At 48.4% G+C, this 15,189-nt stretch overlaps 1 protein-coding gene across 1 annotated transcript; it reads right to left on the bottom strand.

Moving 5' to 3' along the window:
• Positions 1-299: 299 nt before the first annotated feature.
• LOC128708076 (probable ribonuclease ZC3H12C) lies at positions 300-14,792 on the bottom strand. The gene is given in 6 exon segments (XM_053803033.1): positions 300-614; positions 683-1,461; positions 1,721-2,219; positions 2,305-3,123; positions 14,321-14,731; positions 14,733-14,792. Coding segments are annotated over 6 exon segments (2,883 nt in total).
• Positions 14,793-15,189: the final 397 nt, after the last annotated feature.

A 15,189-nucleotide genomic window follows, 5' to 3' on the forward strand; every position in this document is an offset into this window, starting at 1 on the left:
ATAATATTACTACTTGATAAGGATAATTGCAGTCGTAAAATAGTGCGGGATAAGTAGTGCTTTGAACGACCCCATCCCATGTAGCGCGAGATGGTGACGTGGTAAGTGGATTTTTTTTTGTATCTCCAAGAGAGAAAGAGAGAGAGAGAGAAATAATGAATATATTTGCTTAATATTACGGAGTGTTTTGAGTATTGCGTGGGTTCCGGAAAAGCAGTTCGAGGGAAGCTCAACTACTCGCCCTACCCTTGGCGTATTCATCCAATAACACGGTCTCGTGTGTTTCCGAACGCTTTTTTTTACATCTTTTGATACATGGCCAGAATGGCGGCACATATTTTCTGCGGATTTGTCTCTTCCGGGTACATCTGCATGACGGTTTGTACTTGATCTTCCGGGAAGATACTGGCCAGATGGTAATGCAATCGCCGACGGTCCTGCTGCTGTTGCTGATGATGCTGCTGCTGCTGCTGGAGCGCTGGCGTAGGACCACCCTGACCCGGGCTAGGCGACCATCCGAGGTTGATATGCGGTTCCGAGGATGAAGCAGGCGGTGGTCCATTGTGACCCCAGGGTCGAGTGGAATCAGGAGCCGAAGCAATACGAGTGACATGCTAGAAAAGCCAAGGAAACGAAGCCATTGATTGAGCGATTGTCCCACTATTTGTTCTGTATCACTTACCTGATGAAGTTCCCACTGGGTAGGTGGAGAAGGACGGGTGCCCCCACTAAGGGAAGGGGCCAATGGTCGGTGCGGTGACAGCTGCTGCTGGGAAGCGGTTTGTGGCGGGGGATTGTGCTGTTGGGACGTTTGCTGCTGAAGCCTTTGCATTTGATATATTCGAGGATCACAGCCAGCCGGGTTGAGGGTGAGCTGACGCTGTAGCTTCCGATGCAAATTTACACTATCCACCAGCCCATTTGGATCGCTCTGGTCCAACGGTGATGGTACTACTGGCCCTCCAACTCCACCCGCCGCACCCGCTCCTCCACCGGTCCCTGATACCGACTGAGGGGACTGTTGGGACGGAGGCTGCTGCCGGGGCCAGTGTGGTTGCGCGCCGTAGCAACCGCCATGATGGAGTCCGGCATGATGACCACCACCACCACCGCCACCACCGTACGGTTCCTTAGATATATTTTCTATACTATGAGATTTGGGAAATATCTGCTGCACGTCCACCATACTGGCATGTTGGTGTAGCTGCTGCTGCTGTTGCTGTTGTTGAGGGGAAAGATCCCACGGAAGGGCTCGATTACTGGCCACTGGCACTGGTGGAGCATGAAAGGTCAACTGCTGCGATGGAGGTGGCGGTGGTTGCTGCTGCTGACGAACGGCTGGATGCTGCACGGGATGGGGAATTGGCAACAAATCCGAATGCCCACCGTGAGCATGTGCCATGCCTCCTCCGCCGTACGCGGTATTTGCGCTTTCCGAAGGTACGTTTGATCTTGTGCGACCTAAACAAACCAAAGCAAAGAAACAAAACAGTGTTTACATTTGGTTTCGAATCGATAAAATGAATTCGAGAATGGGCGCCTATCGCTTAGTGCAATGTAAATAAAGATATAATACCATTCACCATTTTACACCAGCTGTCGCCGTATGTTTGCCCTGGGCCGGTACTAACTAGTTTGGTGTTGTGGTAATATATCTTTTTTTTGGCAGTACCTCATTTCCCGATTGACGTCAAAGCTGGTCGAATAAATGATCACTTACATAATGCTTTCCGTTTATCATTGATTGGACTAGTCTCGTTGCTGCTGTTGCTCAGCGGAACACTGAGCGACTTCCCCTGCACTGCATTGCGACCACCGGCGCCACCTCCCCCGGGTCCAGCAGCAACACTCGCCGACGGGTCGTGTCCGCTGCGTGCTTGAAGATGTCGCGCTGCATACTCGGAGAGTCGCTCCGTGACGGACTTGTGCGGTAGGCTGCCCCGTTCCGGATGGTAGAATTTGCACTTATTCCCATAGGTACACTTCTTGCCGTACGGACAGGGTGGGGGTGGGTCACCTTTGCGCGGCTGCACGCGCAGAAAGTTGTCTAGCGTGGGCCCGGAACGGCCGAGCGGATCATCCGGTGGCATGAAGCGATCGTTCACGAACGAATACATCAGTACCCGCTCTTCGACGACCTTCTTGAACTCGGAACTCTCCTGCACCAGATCGCGATAGTTATCATTGGATACGACGATTCCATCGTTATCGGCTGCGAGCTGAAAAAAAAACCAAAATAAAGCACATTATTACACCATTCGCAGTGGGAAGTCCTTCAAATCTTTCGACCCCCCTTCGACTTACCTTTAAAATGTATCGATCGTCGTAACACACCATACGTTTGCCGCCGACTAATCGGGAAGGTGTAAATACTAGCATACGCTCCTTCTCCAACTCGTTCAATATCTCGCCATCCTTGACGGGATTGTCCGGTCTGGAGCTTTCCTTGCGCCACTTTGGCACAAACACGGTAATGTCCTTGTGGCCCCGGTTCTTGAACCAGTCCACGCACAGCCGTATACCGCGACAGGAAAACATCTCCTTGTTACCGTGGCTCATCGCTACATTGCTTCCGTCTATCACTATCGGGCGTAGAGATTCTTCGTTCACCATCGACGAGAGCCCACCGGGACCAGTTACCGAAGCCATCAGTTCTGCGGATAGTCCCAGCCCGCCGGATTCGCCCGCCCCGTGGTGCCCGTGATCGACCGTAAATTCGCTGCCACATTTTGCGCCGGGTTGTGAACCGAGCTTGATCAGTTCGGCCAGCAGCTCGTTCTGGGCCGGATTGGGTCCCAGCCTTTGCAGTGCTGCCTGTACCAGCTTTTCGGTGTAGCCGAGCTTTAGTGCAAATTCCACACGCTGCTGATAGCCCGGCGAGTGTTCGGGCAGGGGTGTGATGGTAGATCCGAGCGGATTGGCACCCGGCGAGATGTCTTTCCCATGTTGCGGATGGTGTCCGGTACTTGGGCCAGTGCCCACGCTTATGTACTCGGCAAATTCTTGCCCCAGGGTATCGCTAGCCGTGCGGGACACTTGCTCGTGGGAGAGATCCTCACCGTCGCAGTCGCTATCATAGCTGGAATCTTCGGCCTCGTTCGTACATAGTGAGTCAATGAATTGCTGAAAAAAAAACACATAGAAAAGAAAAGAACTATGTTACCGATTGCGTCGCGTTATTTGATGCGTATTAATTTGTCTTCACATCACAATTCATTCCATGGGTTAAAAAATAACTGCAAACCCGTCTCAAAGAGATTTGAATGCATTTAAGAGAACTCTGTGCGATACTAGTAACAGACAGACTGGTTTATCTTTAAAAAAACACACACACACAGATTGCAATTTACAGTTCCATGATCAAATTTAGCTTGCAACTTCGTAGACACTTTCAACGACGTTCCAGACATTCCGCCCAGTTCCAACGCTTCTAACACTAGAGGCCCGCGTATGGCGCGTTTCCGCACACAAACATATCACTCGAAAAAGCCGTCCCACCGTGAACCGGATGTAGACGGACGGATGAATGACACCTGAAGGTACAACATTGTGCGTCACCGTCTCATGTGCACCGTGTAGCACTCTACCATAACCGATCGTCTACGCCAAGGCTATTGAAGGAGACAAGGTTGAATATTAACGATTTTCCGCAAAATTCTTCTTCCAATAATTTGACGTTTGTGGGTGTGGGGTCATACGTTTATAACTACAGTTAAAGCGGTTCAAGCGTATAGGACGTGTATCATTTGAGAAGGGGAAATTTAATAATTATTTGTAGAATATATCACTCATTTCATTGCTACGTAATTGATATCAGCTTATCTATTAAAAAATAAGAATATTGCAGTATATGCTTGATTTATATGTCCAGACGCATTGTAGTCAGCAAGATTTTTGGTGTGGTTCGCCGAATGTATGACTTGAAACCAAATTGTGGCGGTGCTAAATATGAACGAAAGGATGTTACTGTACCAAGTGCATGTGGTTCTTTTCGTGTAAAAAACATCAATTAATCGGAAGGTATTCATTTCGTTATAACTGAATCTGCGCACGAGTTCATCCTTGGGAGTGCCACTATCTTAAGATGCCGCTCTCTTAAGATCGAATGGAAAGGGACATTTCACGGACGATTGTGGCTAATCGATATCGATAGATAATGATTGTACAAAATGATATGAAATGTAATCATCATCAAAAACTGTTTCACTTATGCCTTTTCATTACTCAATTTATTCTGGATGTAAATGATACAGTTTTGCTTGGTAGCAACTTTGCATTCACCAATAGCCTTAACAATATAAACCGTCCCCAACGGACATTCTCTTTAATACTTCATTAGTTATTATCATTACTTCCAATTCAAGCGCAAAATGTTGTGTAAATGTACAATAAGAAAAACATAGAAATGATTAATTTTAATCGAACAGAGAAGCACCGTTGCAATTCAAATGGCCGGTGTACCTTTTCTGAGGGATTATGCAGGCTGTCAAACGCACCCTCCCCTGTCAAATGCACCTTCTAGTTTTTCGTCTTCTTACTTGTCAAAATACTCTACATTCCACCACCTTGTCTCCTTCAATAGCCTTGGTCTACGCTTAGGCGCTTTAACGCGCTCGCGCTTTACTACTGCAACTGCACAGTACATCAGTGTGGTGCTAGCAGTGTGGTCAGAATGGATTTTTGAAATATTGCATTTAACGGATGTAATTGTTCATTAAAGTTGAAGTAAAAATGGAAGCTAATTTTTACCAATATTTATTCATCGAATGTAGCAGCATTTAGTGACCGAGAGACACAGATTTGTTATGTGAGACAAAAGAATGAAAAATCCGTACCGTTCGTTCAGTTCGTCACATCAGAACGAACCGATACGGTCAAGTTCATATCAAACTAATGATTTATCCACCCCAACGGAAACCATCATGATCCATACCCGTTGTGCAACGAGCAGTAAAAAATAAAAGCGCGAGCTGCTAAAAGAGTCCAAATTCACCTCATGAGGATGATCGGTAACACGCTGTAACACAATGAGGAATATACGAATTGGATGCGAATTAATTACACCCAGCGAACCACCCGACACTTGGGAATATCTCAGTTACTTACATTCAGATGCCGGCAACACAGTACATCATTAATTAATTAATTACCTTCTGATTGAAATTCGTGGTGATGAGCATGGTTGCGACTCTGATGGTACTGCTGTCGGCTCTCGGCTTCTTGCCGTGGGACAGAGTTCGCTGAGAACTGGTTTGTAAGATATTAGGAACTGGTTCGTGCACGCCTGTACAGCAACGGCGGCTTATGACGGCACATTAATGTTATGAATGATCACCTCTAAAGCGAAGGATGTGCTTCTTTCATTGATTATTTTTTGCACCCACACACACACACACACACACACGCGCGCTGAAGAAGATCTTGCGATGTCGCAAGTGAGCAGGTGTCGTCGTCACACAACAAACACGGATATGTACGCCCTTTGTGTCAAGCGTAATTCGTGAATGATAGTTTAATCCCGTTTCTGATTCGAACCACAGATAAACGTTTTTTTTTTTTGGGGGGTCCCTTTGCCGTCTAACGAAAATCAGCAACCCAAAGCCGAGACAGAGATGTCAGAGAACCCGGATTCTAGTGACGGGAATGTACGAAATTCAAGTGACGTCACGCCAGACGGGTCCGTCCGATCACCTGGTCCGATCGCTCTCGCTAGTGCTCGCATACACCGGAGGGGGCATACGCAACTTCCTTCTCGTGGGTTGTTCGTGCTGGAACTCGTGATCGGAAGCGATGGTGCTTTATCTTGCCCTCGCTCGAAAAAAAAAACTTCGCGAGCGCGATTCACTTATGCGCCGCAGCAACGTGACGTCAGCAAATCGATCGATCGTGACGATCGGAAAACACCTCTGCCGGCGGGACAGTGAAGGTGCCCGAAGAAACGCAAAGCGTTCGCTCTTTGACAGGCTTTGACAGGCACCAGCAGCACCCGTGAGACACTAAACCTCCGGGACCAAACTCCACCGAAATGGGCACCGTTTCGATCTGTTCGCACTTATCTAGGTGCCACCGCCACGGGAACAAACGAACGCCACACTCAGCTTCAACCGAGCAACGAACCGCGGATCACATCCGCGATCGATACGTTTCTTCCCTTCTTTTGATGGCTCTCTTTCCACCGGAGCACATCAATGATCAGCTCGTCTCAACCACTCACACACACACACGCACACACATTATTCGCAGATCGTCAAGTAAACATCCTCTTTCGGTACACGTGCACTCGTACAAGCGGGGCTGTACAGACACACACACACACACACGATGGCCCTCTCCAACTGCGGGGTAATGAACAAATGCCGTTGTTGATTTTGGCGCGGCACTAATCCCTACGTCCGCAATTTGCTTTGCGGATTGCGGATGGTTATAAAATCAAGTGTGAACACGGTGAACACAGCGCGCTAAAACCCCGTGCACACACCCGTGTACTGTTAGATCCGGAACCGCACCACCGACGACGACGACGTTGGCAAAATGGCAAATTGGCCTGATTTCAGTGCCACACTGAAGCGACCATAACAAAACACGGACACGGTGTGACAGGCGGCGGTTCGTCAAAAAGGCATACACACACACACACACGTGCACACAAATTGCGATCCTCCACACGCGTACGCACGATCAGCTCCTCTTGAGCGGTGGACTACAACTGTTTTCCATTCATTTGACGTAGCAAAATTTTAATTCCGATTTCTCGCGGCCCAACAACATCGCCAGGCCCAATAGCTACCACCCCACCATCAATCGGATCGGTGAACCCACCCGGACGAAGCGGATCGTGTAGGAGAAGCGGGAATGGGGAATGGGTCGAGCGTCTGCGGGGATGTTTGGAGAAGCGCAAAAGTCTCTCTTTTCTCTTGAACCACGGCGGTGGACGACGCACGGTGGCCGTGCTTATTGTGTGTGAGAGTATGTCACGCCAAATGGGGCGGCAATGGCGAAGGACTCGAAAGGGTCAACTCGCGAAAGCTCCAACTGCTGGACAGCGAAACCTGCGACAGCGTAAAGATCTCGCGACGACCGCTTCCCGTGGGGGTCTCGTGTGCGTATGGGTGTGAATCAACAATCCCCCCAACAAAAACAAAAAAATAACAAGAGCGGGCGAGAGTGTAGATCCCCAGTGTATTCGTCGGCGAAGTAACAACCCAAACCCCCAACAGTTGGCAGAGCAGAGAGCACGATGAACGACGTGCGGGAGAGCGAAAACGCACGCAAAATAGAGAGGAAACAAACCCCGCGCGTACCAATGTCCGGCGGTTCGTCAGAGGGCAGAATGAAAATCGACCACAACCACAACAATCACGCGATAGTGAAGAAGCTCGTTTGCGGATCTTCTCGCCGACGACGCATGCGCGCGATTCACCTTGCGCGCAGGTTGTTGTTGTGGATTATTTTGCGCGATGTGAAAGATAGCAACGCCACCGCCACTAGCATCTCCAGCCCGCGAGCTTGTTCCACCCCGTCGGTCGGTTCTCACACACCCGTACCGAAACGGAGGGAAAAGAGATGGGAGACAAAGAACAGATCTTCCCGGTATTAGGGTGAAGCATACTAGGGTGATCCCCATCAGTGCCTCTCGCCCTGGATCGAAACACCGTTTGAGGACGACAGCGGATTTGGATACTTTCGAACCTTCAACATATCGCAGACCACTCGCCGGAGTGCAATCTCAGCTTGACAACAAAAAAAGGGAAGAGAAACACGAGAAGGCGAGATCGAGAAGTCGAACGCGATTAGCTCGCGGATCAACCCTCCTCCCCCTGTAGGAACACCCGGTTGAAGTGATGCAAATCTCGTCGGAATTCATTCTTCCAGCGCGCACTCATGGGAACATCTTTGCCATTGTTTCCCACCTTCGCACTCGTCAAATAAAGGATGCAGCGAAGAAATTCAAAGTCGTCTTCATCGCTTCGAAGATCACGTAGCGGTGGGCGATTCATTGAACGTAGCGAGAGAGAACCTCCGAACGGATCGTTATATCCGCATTCAAAAGCTGATTTTTGACAATGAAAATGGAACCTAGTGTTCAGATTCATGAATCTGAATAATTTATTTGAACTGAATGCATGAATCTGGATCTCTATGATTCGTGAATCTTGAGAATACATCCTGTACATCTTTGACCGCTGCCATGAATCATCGAGGTTCGTTAATTTTGAGGATTCATTCAGGATTCACGGGGAGAGTCGAATCATTCCTCGCTAAAGCTTTTCATACGAATGAATGATGCTTCTCAAAAGATTCAATAAGCACAACACTAATAAATTCCATTCCTGCTCAAAGTTTTTTCGGTACGCATTGAGTTGTTAAATATTTTGTCAAAAAATCCTGCAAAAGAAGCCATATTTCGCCAGGATCTTCCGCATCCGGTTATAAAGATGAGCTTTTACGAGTTGACGCTACGATGTCATCCCCAAAGGAGGCGTTGCCTGGATGGGTGGGAGGGGGGCGAGTGGTGTGTATGTGTACATTTGTATGGGTGCAAACCGGCCAACAAACATCCGCCTGGGCAGCTTGAAGCCACCGCAGAAACAATTCGCCATTCCGTTGCCATCGCGGTTACCTTTCTCTTTCCTTCATCCATCGTGCGATTCGTTTCGTTTTCCGATTGGCAGCACGGGGACAGCACGAACACAACCGGCAGCGGGAGGCGAACGGGACGGGCGGTAAGCAAACGAAATGTTTTCTCCCGGACCTTGGGGTCCGTAACGGCAGCTGTTACAGTTCGCTGGTGGGCTTTTCCGCGACCGTACGGGAAAGGGGAAAGGGAAAACGCTTTCTCTTTCTCTGGCGGCTTGCCGAACCAACCGAGCCGATGGAAAGATCGAAGCTTCTGCCACCGGAGCAGACAAAGATTGAGTTAATAGGTCCGCTTGACTTCGCGTTACCTTCAGCTCCCAGTTTCTTCCATCCTTTTCCATTCACATCTTCATCTGTGTAGGTGCGTGTTTGTACCGAGGGAGTACACAACACTTGGTAACCATCTTCATGAGAACCGTTGTTTATGGGCAATCAACGACAGATCCGGAATCGAATCGGCCCGGGCCCCTGTTGTGCACATTAATTACATAAGTAATCGTGCGGCGGGCTCATCAAGTGCCGCACTCTGCATGCACATTTGCCGACAGCTCCGATGCACCCGCAGCTCCCTACAGAATCAATCGGTCACCGGCGTACCGGATCAGCTGTGGGACATTGCTCAATATCCCATCTGATGTGTAGTTTGCCGATGGCGATAAGATACGCCCTTATCAATCATTGCATTATCTCCCATTTTGAAGGTGTGTTCTGTTCGCATGTCAGCAAAATTACTCTCAATGTTTGTCCAATTTGCGTCCTATCTATCCGGATCTCTGTGGCTAGGTAGCTACACAGGTAGCAATTGCACATCGTACCATCAGCGAAATACGAACCACGGGGTTCGGGGTTCAACCGTCGACAACCGGATTTTGCGTTAACGCGATAGTATAGTACCACCGCCTACGAACATCACAACCGGCAGTAGAGCAGCAGGGCAGGGCCTCCGTAGTTTCACATCCGGATTTCAAACACTCACCGAAGCGCACCTCCACCGGAAGATAACAGATGTGCGCGGCCCAGCCGGGTGTGCAGCAGGAATGCACGATCTTCAACTCTCCCTTCGCGCCATTCGTTTATCGGTCGGGGTTTGAATGCTTTGTGCCATCGTGCGGCATATACGCGACAACGTCAGCGTGAGTGAAAGTGCCACCCTGCACCGTCTGCTACACACCCGCAGCGTGCTCGACCAGCGGAATACGTTTGGGGTATTCCTACCTTACGCGCGATTCCCATTATATCCGGCTTTTTTTCTCCATTCGCTGGGCATGCCAGTTGTTTCGCTATTGACAAATAGATTCGATCTTTGCACTAACCGGAAGTGACCGTTGATGTGAAGGAAGGCGAACTGGATGTATTTAGACAACTGCGAATACCGATCCTTGAGCGCAACCAGATCTATCTGAATGTGCCAATGTTGGATGTATTGGATTTTTCCATCGGCTGTCAACATTAGTGAGAGCATTTAGGTTCGATTGGGTGATGCTACGATGAGGTTTTCTACAAATAAATAAAATTGTTATTTGCTCCAGTTGAACTCTGACGCCAGGTTGGGTAAATTTTACTCTGCTGTACACCGAGAACCGTCGTAAACTTGCCTTCGACGGTATTATATTTAGTTTTAAAGTGTGAAATACTCACAAATCTAATATTCCAACGTAGGACGACGGACTATAAGCTACAAACTGAAGTACTGTGCTATAAAGAACAAGATATTATAGCACGACTCTCATTACGACTATCTCATACGATAAGCGATCACGATCATTCACTCAAAACGTTCATAAGATTCGTACAGCTCGATGTTCGTTCCCATCTCCTGAAGACCGTGATTCTAATTTGATCTACACCGGCCGCATCGTAGCGGTCTAGGGAACCACTGCACAGCAGACATGACCTAATAGGTCGTTACCAAGAGCTAAGATGAAGAACTTGCTTAAAAATTGCGAACGTATCCGGCATAATATCCGGTTTCCACTCAAGCCATTCCGTAACCACACCGCAACCTACGAAGACAATGCAATCTGTGCTACTACCTTCGGCGCACAGCGCGGTAGGTGGTGCTTTTCGTTTTACATTCACAGCGACTTCCCACAGCTCAAAAACACACAGCGAGACCCAGACTACGTCATGGCACACTGCAAAAGCGCATGGAATTGGGGGGTTTTTTGGAGGCCATCATGAGTGTGGTGCGAGAAGTGTCTGGTGTACGCGTAACAACTTAAACTGAAGTTGTTATCTAACGATGGTAACAACCAGCAGAGACACCACTTTTAACAACATTACGCACGATTTAACCCATTGCCAAAAGCCCCTTTTTCGCATTATTTGTAAGTGTTCGTGTAAGGGTTTTTATAGTTATTGATGGAGGGTCTAATAGACTACTTATTATTTACACGAAAGGATCGATACCTGAATCTCATCTGAACCGTTTCCCGGACACAGGAGTGACTATACCCAGCGGCGGATAAATTAAAGTCAAGGAAAGCCAGAAACAGCAGGTCAGAAACAGCGAAGTGTGACCGAGGATTATGATGGCGAACGGAGCTAGACCGACCTTTCTTTGGAAAGAACACTCTACCAAGGTACGTGATCATCACATGTCTCCAGGCTAACGTCAACACGAATTTGACGAATGTAACGCCAAATAAATTCAGATCAGATGACGGACAGATCAAATAATATAACCGTTAAATCAATGCCACACCTGATCTGGAATTAAATACCCTCTCAAAACTACAGATCGTCAACGGTAAGTAGTCAACAAGCCGAATATAGAATCGGGTAAGAAGAAAGCGAAACGTTAGGGACATTATTCAATCCAATCCATAGAATGCATCTGATTGATCCAAAAATGTTCAATGCTGTTAGTCTGAATCTTGGACGAGTTGGAGATATTTAAAAATTGACATGAAACATTTATGGTTATGTCGTTCTCCAGCTACCAAGCGCGTACCGGCGTGTGGGATGCGACCGTTACAGGCAGGGATTTCCCATACATTGACCTGCTCGTCATTCCAATACGCCCGACGCGAATATAGTACGAACCTGTGGCAGTCACCATATTATCCAAACCATGCCGATCTACCGTTTGGCGCTAGAGCATGCGTCATATGCGCGTCCAAGACCGAAAGTCCCGATCCCAACCCGAACACGACGGTATCGTCAACGGATGCGGAACACGGATGAATGTGTTGGTGGCCATCCACGACTTCGACACCGGGGCCCCGATCGGTGTTGTTTGCTAATGTTGGTTAGTTTATTGCACAAATTCAAACCCGGATGTGTCCGATCGACCTGGAGACCAGTGGCGGGAAGATGGTGTTGGTGGCGGTGGCTGTTGTTGGTTGTTGCCTGGTCGTCGCTGGATGACTGACTCTGAAAATTATCCGTTTAGCGTTCCACTTCTTCCACCGCTTCACCCGTCCCGACTTCCCCACACCGCACGCCCTAGCACGAGCTCGGGGCCCACAGATCGATCCATCCTTTTCGTTCACCCCAATGTTCTGCCGATGTTCGCTGACCTGTTCTGGTCACAGGCACAGCGACACGTACTGGTCCACCTTCATCTCGCGATATTCGATTTCCATCTTCTTTCAGCTTTTGCATATATTTGGGGTCTCTCGATCTTTCGGCCGTACGGTGTGTCTGTTCGCCGGTTCGATTCCTCATCTTTGCTGTTTGTTCTGACGAGCGCAGCGAACGTTCGAACACAACGATACAAACGAGACTTGTGCGCAAATGTTACGATGATCACCGGCTTTACACGATCGCATTCTGCACAATAATTGCTTGCCGAATCGAAAGAATGAAATGATATTGAATAAAACGTTCTCTGCATGTTAATAAACACACACACACAATCGGTGTTCGTATTCTGCGTGACCTACTTTCCGCACCGTGCGCTGCCATCCTGAGCTCATTCGCGTCAGTCCGCGCAAACTGGACATAAAAGTGACAGCACGGGACAAGAGCTGCATTTGCTGTGCCCCCGTTGCGGGTGGATAACGCTGGCGATCGCCAGGACTGGGTTCAACCTTGGGATAACCGGTAAGAACTAGCTCCTTTTTTTGTGTAGCCATTGCTGGTTCTTGCTGATTCTCACACATTCTAGCGATCACAACCTGCAAGACACGTTAAGGTGTATGACACTTTCAGCATAACGTTCTAAATTTAGCCCAATGACGACACTGCCGCACGATGAACAAAACACACGATCATCAATGGGTTCGCCGCCGCGTGCCTTTGCTGGAGGGACAGGTCGATATAACACACACACAGCATCGGCGTTGTGAACGGACCAAAACAGTAACAGCTTCTAGATTCTTGGTCTCGAAAGACCCGTTAAGAATAATAATCGATCGATGGGACTTGGTGGGTCCCGATTCATGACTCTTGATTCTTGTAGAAGATCGTCATGAACCTCCAATGGAACGCAATCCATCGCCAAAGTTAAGACAATGACAGCTACCATTCCATCCCATTGCGGAATGTCCTCAGTTCAAAGAGCAGTTTAATTGGCAACATGATGAGTAGCTCGCGATTTGATGTGATGACGCAAATCCAATCCTCAAGGTGGCATACACCCCTATATACCGCTCCGCACAGCATTTCCATACACACAACAACATAAAAATCCGCCCCATTCTGGCTACATCCGAAACAGGACCAAGAATAGACCTTCCGCCCAACAGCATTCACCTTTATCAGCAATGAATCCCCATAACGCGCCTGGGATGCTAGGGCACGATCGCAAAGCGAAAGCGAAGCGCCCTGATAACCATATTAAGTGCCGCTACCAAAAAGGAAGTATGAGGGAGTGGCATGATAACGGCGTGATAACTGTACACGGCAGGCCGGTTCGCTTTATGGCAAAGACAATGGCGAACAATTAACCACATGGCAATAGTACTGATTGTGTGCTATTTTAAACCTCAGCATCTGGCTTTTGGGGACGGCGTCCCACGCATCATCCACACCGGTACGGATTTGATCGATGAATCAAAAACATGGCCAAATCGGAAATGGCGGAAGTAATCGATAGCTTATCGAGAACAAACCAACCGTGGATAAGACATAATTGCCTAACTGATGGCCTGTTGCCATCGTACTTGGGAAAGCCCTGCCGGATGAACCATTCCCAAGCAAATGTGTTTATGTTGTCTAATTCGGATCTAGTAGGATCACATTTGCACATACTCCACCTTATATTCCGTTGAGTAGCAAAATTCTAATCGAATGAGTCAATTCCATCCGTTTCTTCGTACAGCCAATCCTGTTTTCCAAGCTGAAACATTGGCCGATTGATCGATAACATAGAATTTATGCAACCTCACCGTCGCTCACCCAACGTGCCTGATCTGATTTGACCCGTGCTGATCCGGTTCGGTGCGAGAAAAACGTTAACAGCAGCGAAAACCAGCTGCGTAACTATCGCGAACGTACTTTCGTTGGCGTGAGCTGCCTTCTGCCCCGCCGCACACTGGCGGCCCGCGTTGCTTGGCGGCATCTAATCGTTGAAGGTGAAGCTGGGGCGCTTATGCTAACTGCGTAAAACAATGTGACGAAAACGAGTTTCGCTAGATCTCCGATCACTGCGGATCGCTTGACAGTGTCGCTGCGTTTCGCACGATCACACTACGCTTCCCGGTTGGCAATGGTAAGCTGGAGCTTTCTTGCAACTTACCTGTATTTGACCGATTAGATCACCGTTGCCACTAGATACGAGGGAACCGCTCAGAGCACTGCCTACTGCTACCTGGCATCCGGAAGTTTCGTCCAGCACCTGAAAGGTGATGAACTGCTGTTGCAGGTACTGCTGCTCATCGGTGTGCTGTAGCACTTCCTGCAGCTGAATCCCAAAAATCGCACTCAACTTTTCGCGTATGCTGGGCAGATTCGCGAGACTTTTCCTACGTACGCGCACTGTGATTGGGCAGGATCGGGATAACAACACATCACCGTCAGCGGGTGGCGGGTGGTTCGATCCGACCGGGGGTGGTCTTTGATATGAAGAGCACGACGGTGATGACGATGGCTGACCGGGTTGCCTTAATTCCATCGTTTGCAAACCATTGCATCGCACGTACAACGTTTTGCCGAAGGTTAAAATCTGTTTCACTTCCAGAAAGAGTGTCGCGATTACCACCACCAGACATACACACACGGAGCACGCACACGGCCTAAACTGCAATACCGCGGCTGTGCATTAAACGATTTGCCTCATCCCAACAACAAACAGTCGATTCGCAAACTCGACTGAGTAATTTAACACCTGCGAACGATTTGTATAGAATGATTTTGTTGTGTGTGCGGATTGATTTTCGCGATGCGACAGACTTTTTGCATTCCATCAACAAAACACAGTCGCACCGCCTTTGCACTGACGCAACGGTTCTGGACATCGTCGATGACGGTGTTTGGCAAAAAAGTTATTCTTGGATTTTGCTTATTTTGGTTTATGTTACGTTTTTTAATTCGAAATTTAGCAGAAATTGGTATCAATCATGAAGTATAATATTTGGTTACCCAGTTCGCAAGCATTTCTCCTTTTCA

The sequence above is a fragment of the Anopheles marshallii genome, chromosome 2, assembly GCF_943734725.1.
Source record: "Anopheles marshallii chromosome 2, idAnoMarsDA_429_01, whole genome shotgun sequence".
Classification (NCBI taxonomy): Eukaryota; Metazoa; Arthropoda; class Insecta; order Diptera; family Culicidae; genus Anopheles; species Anopheles marshallii.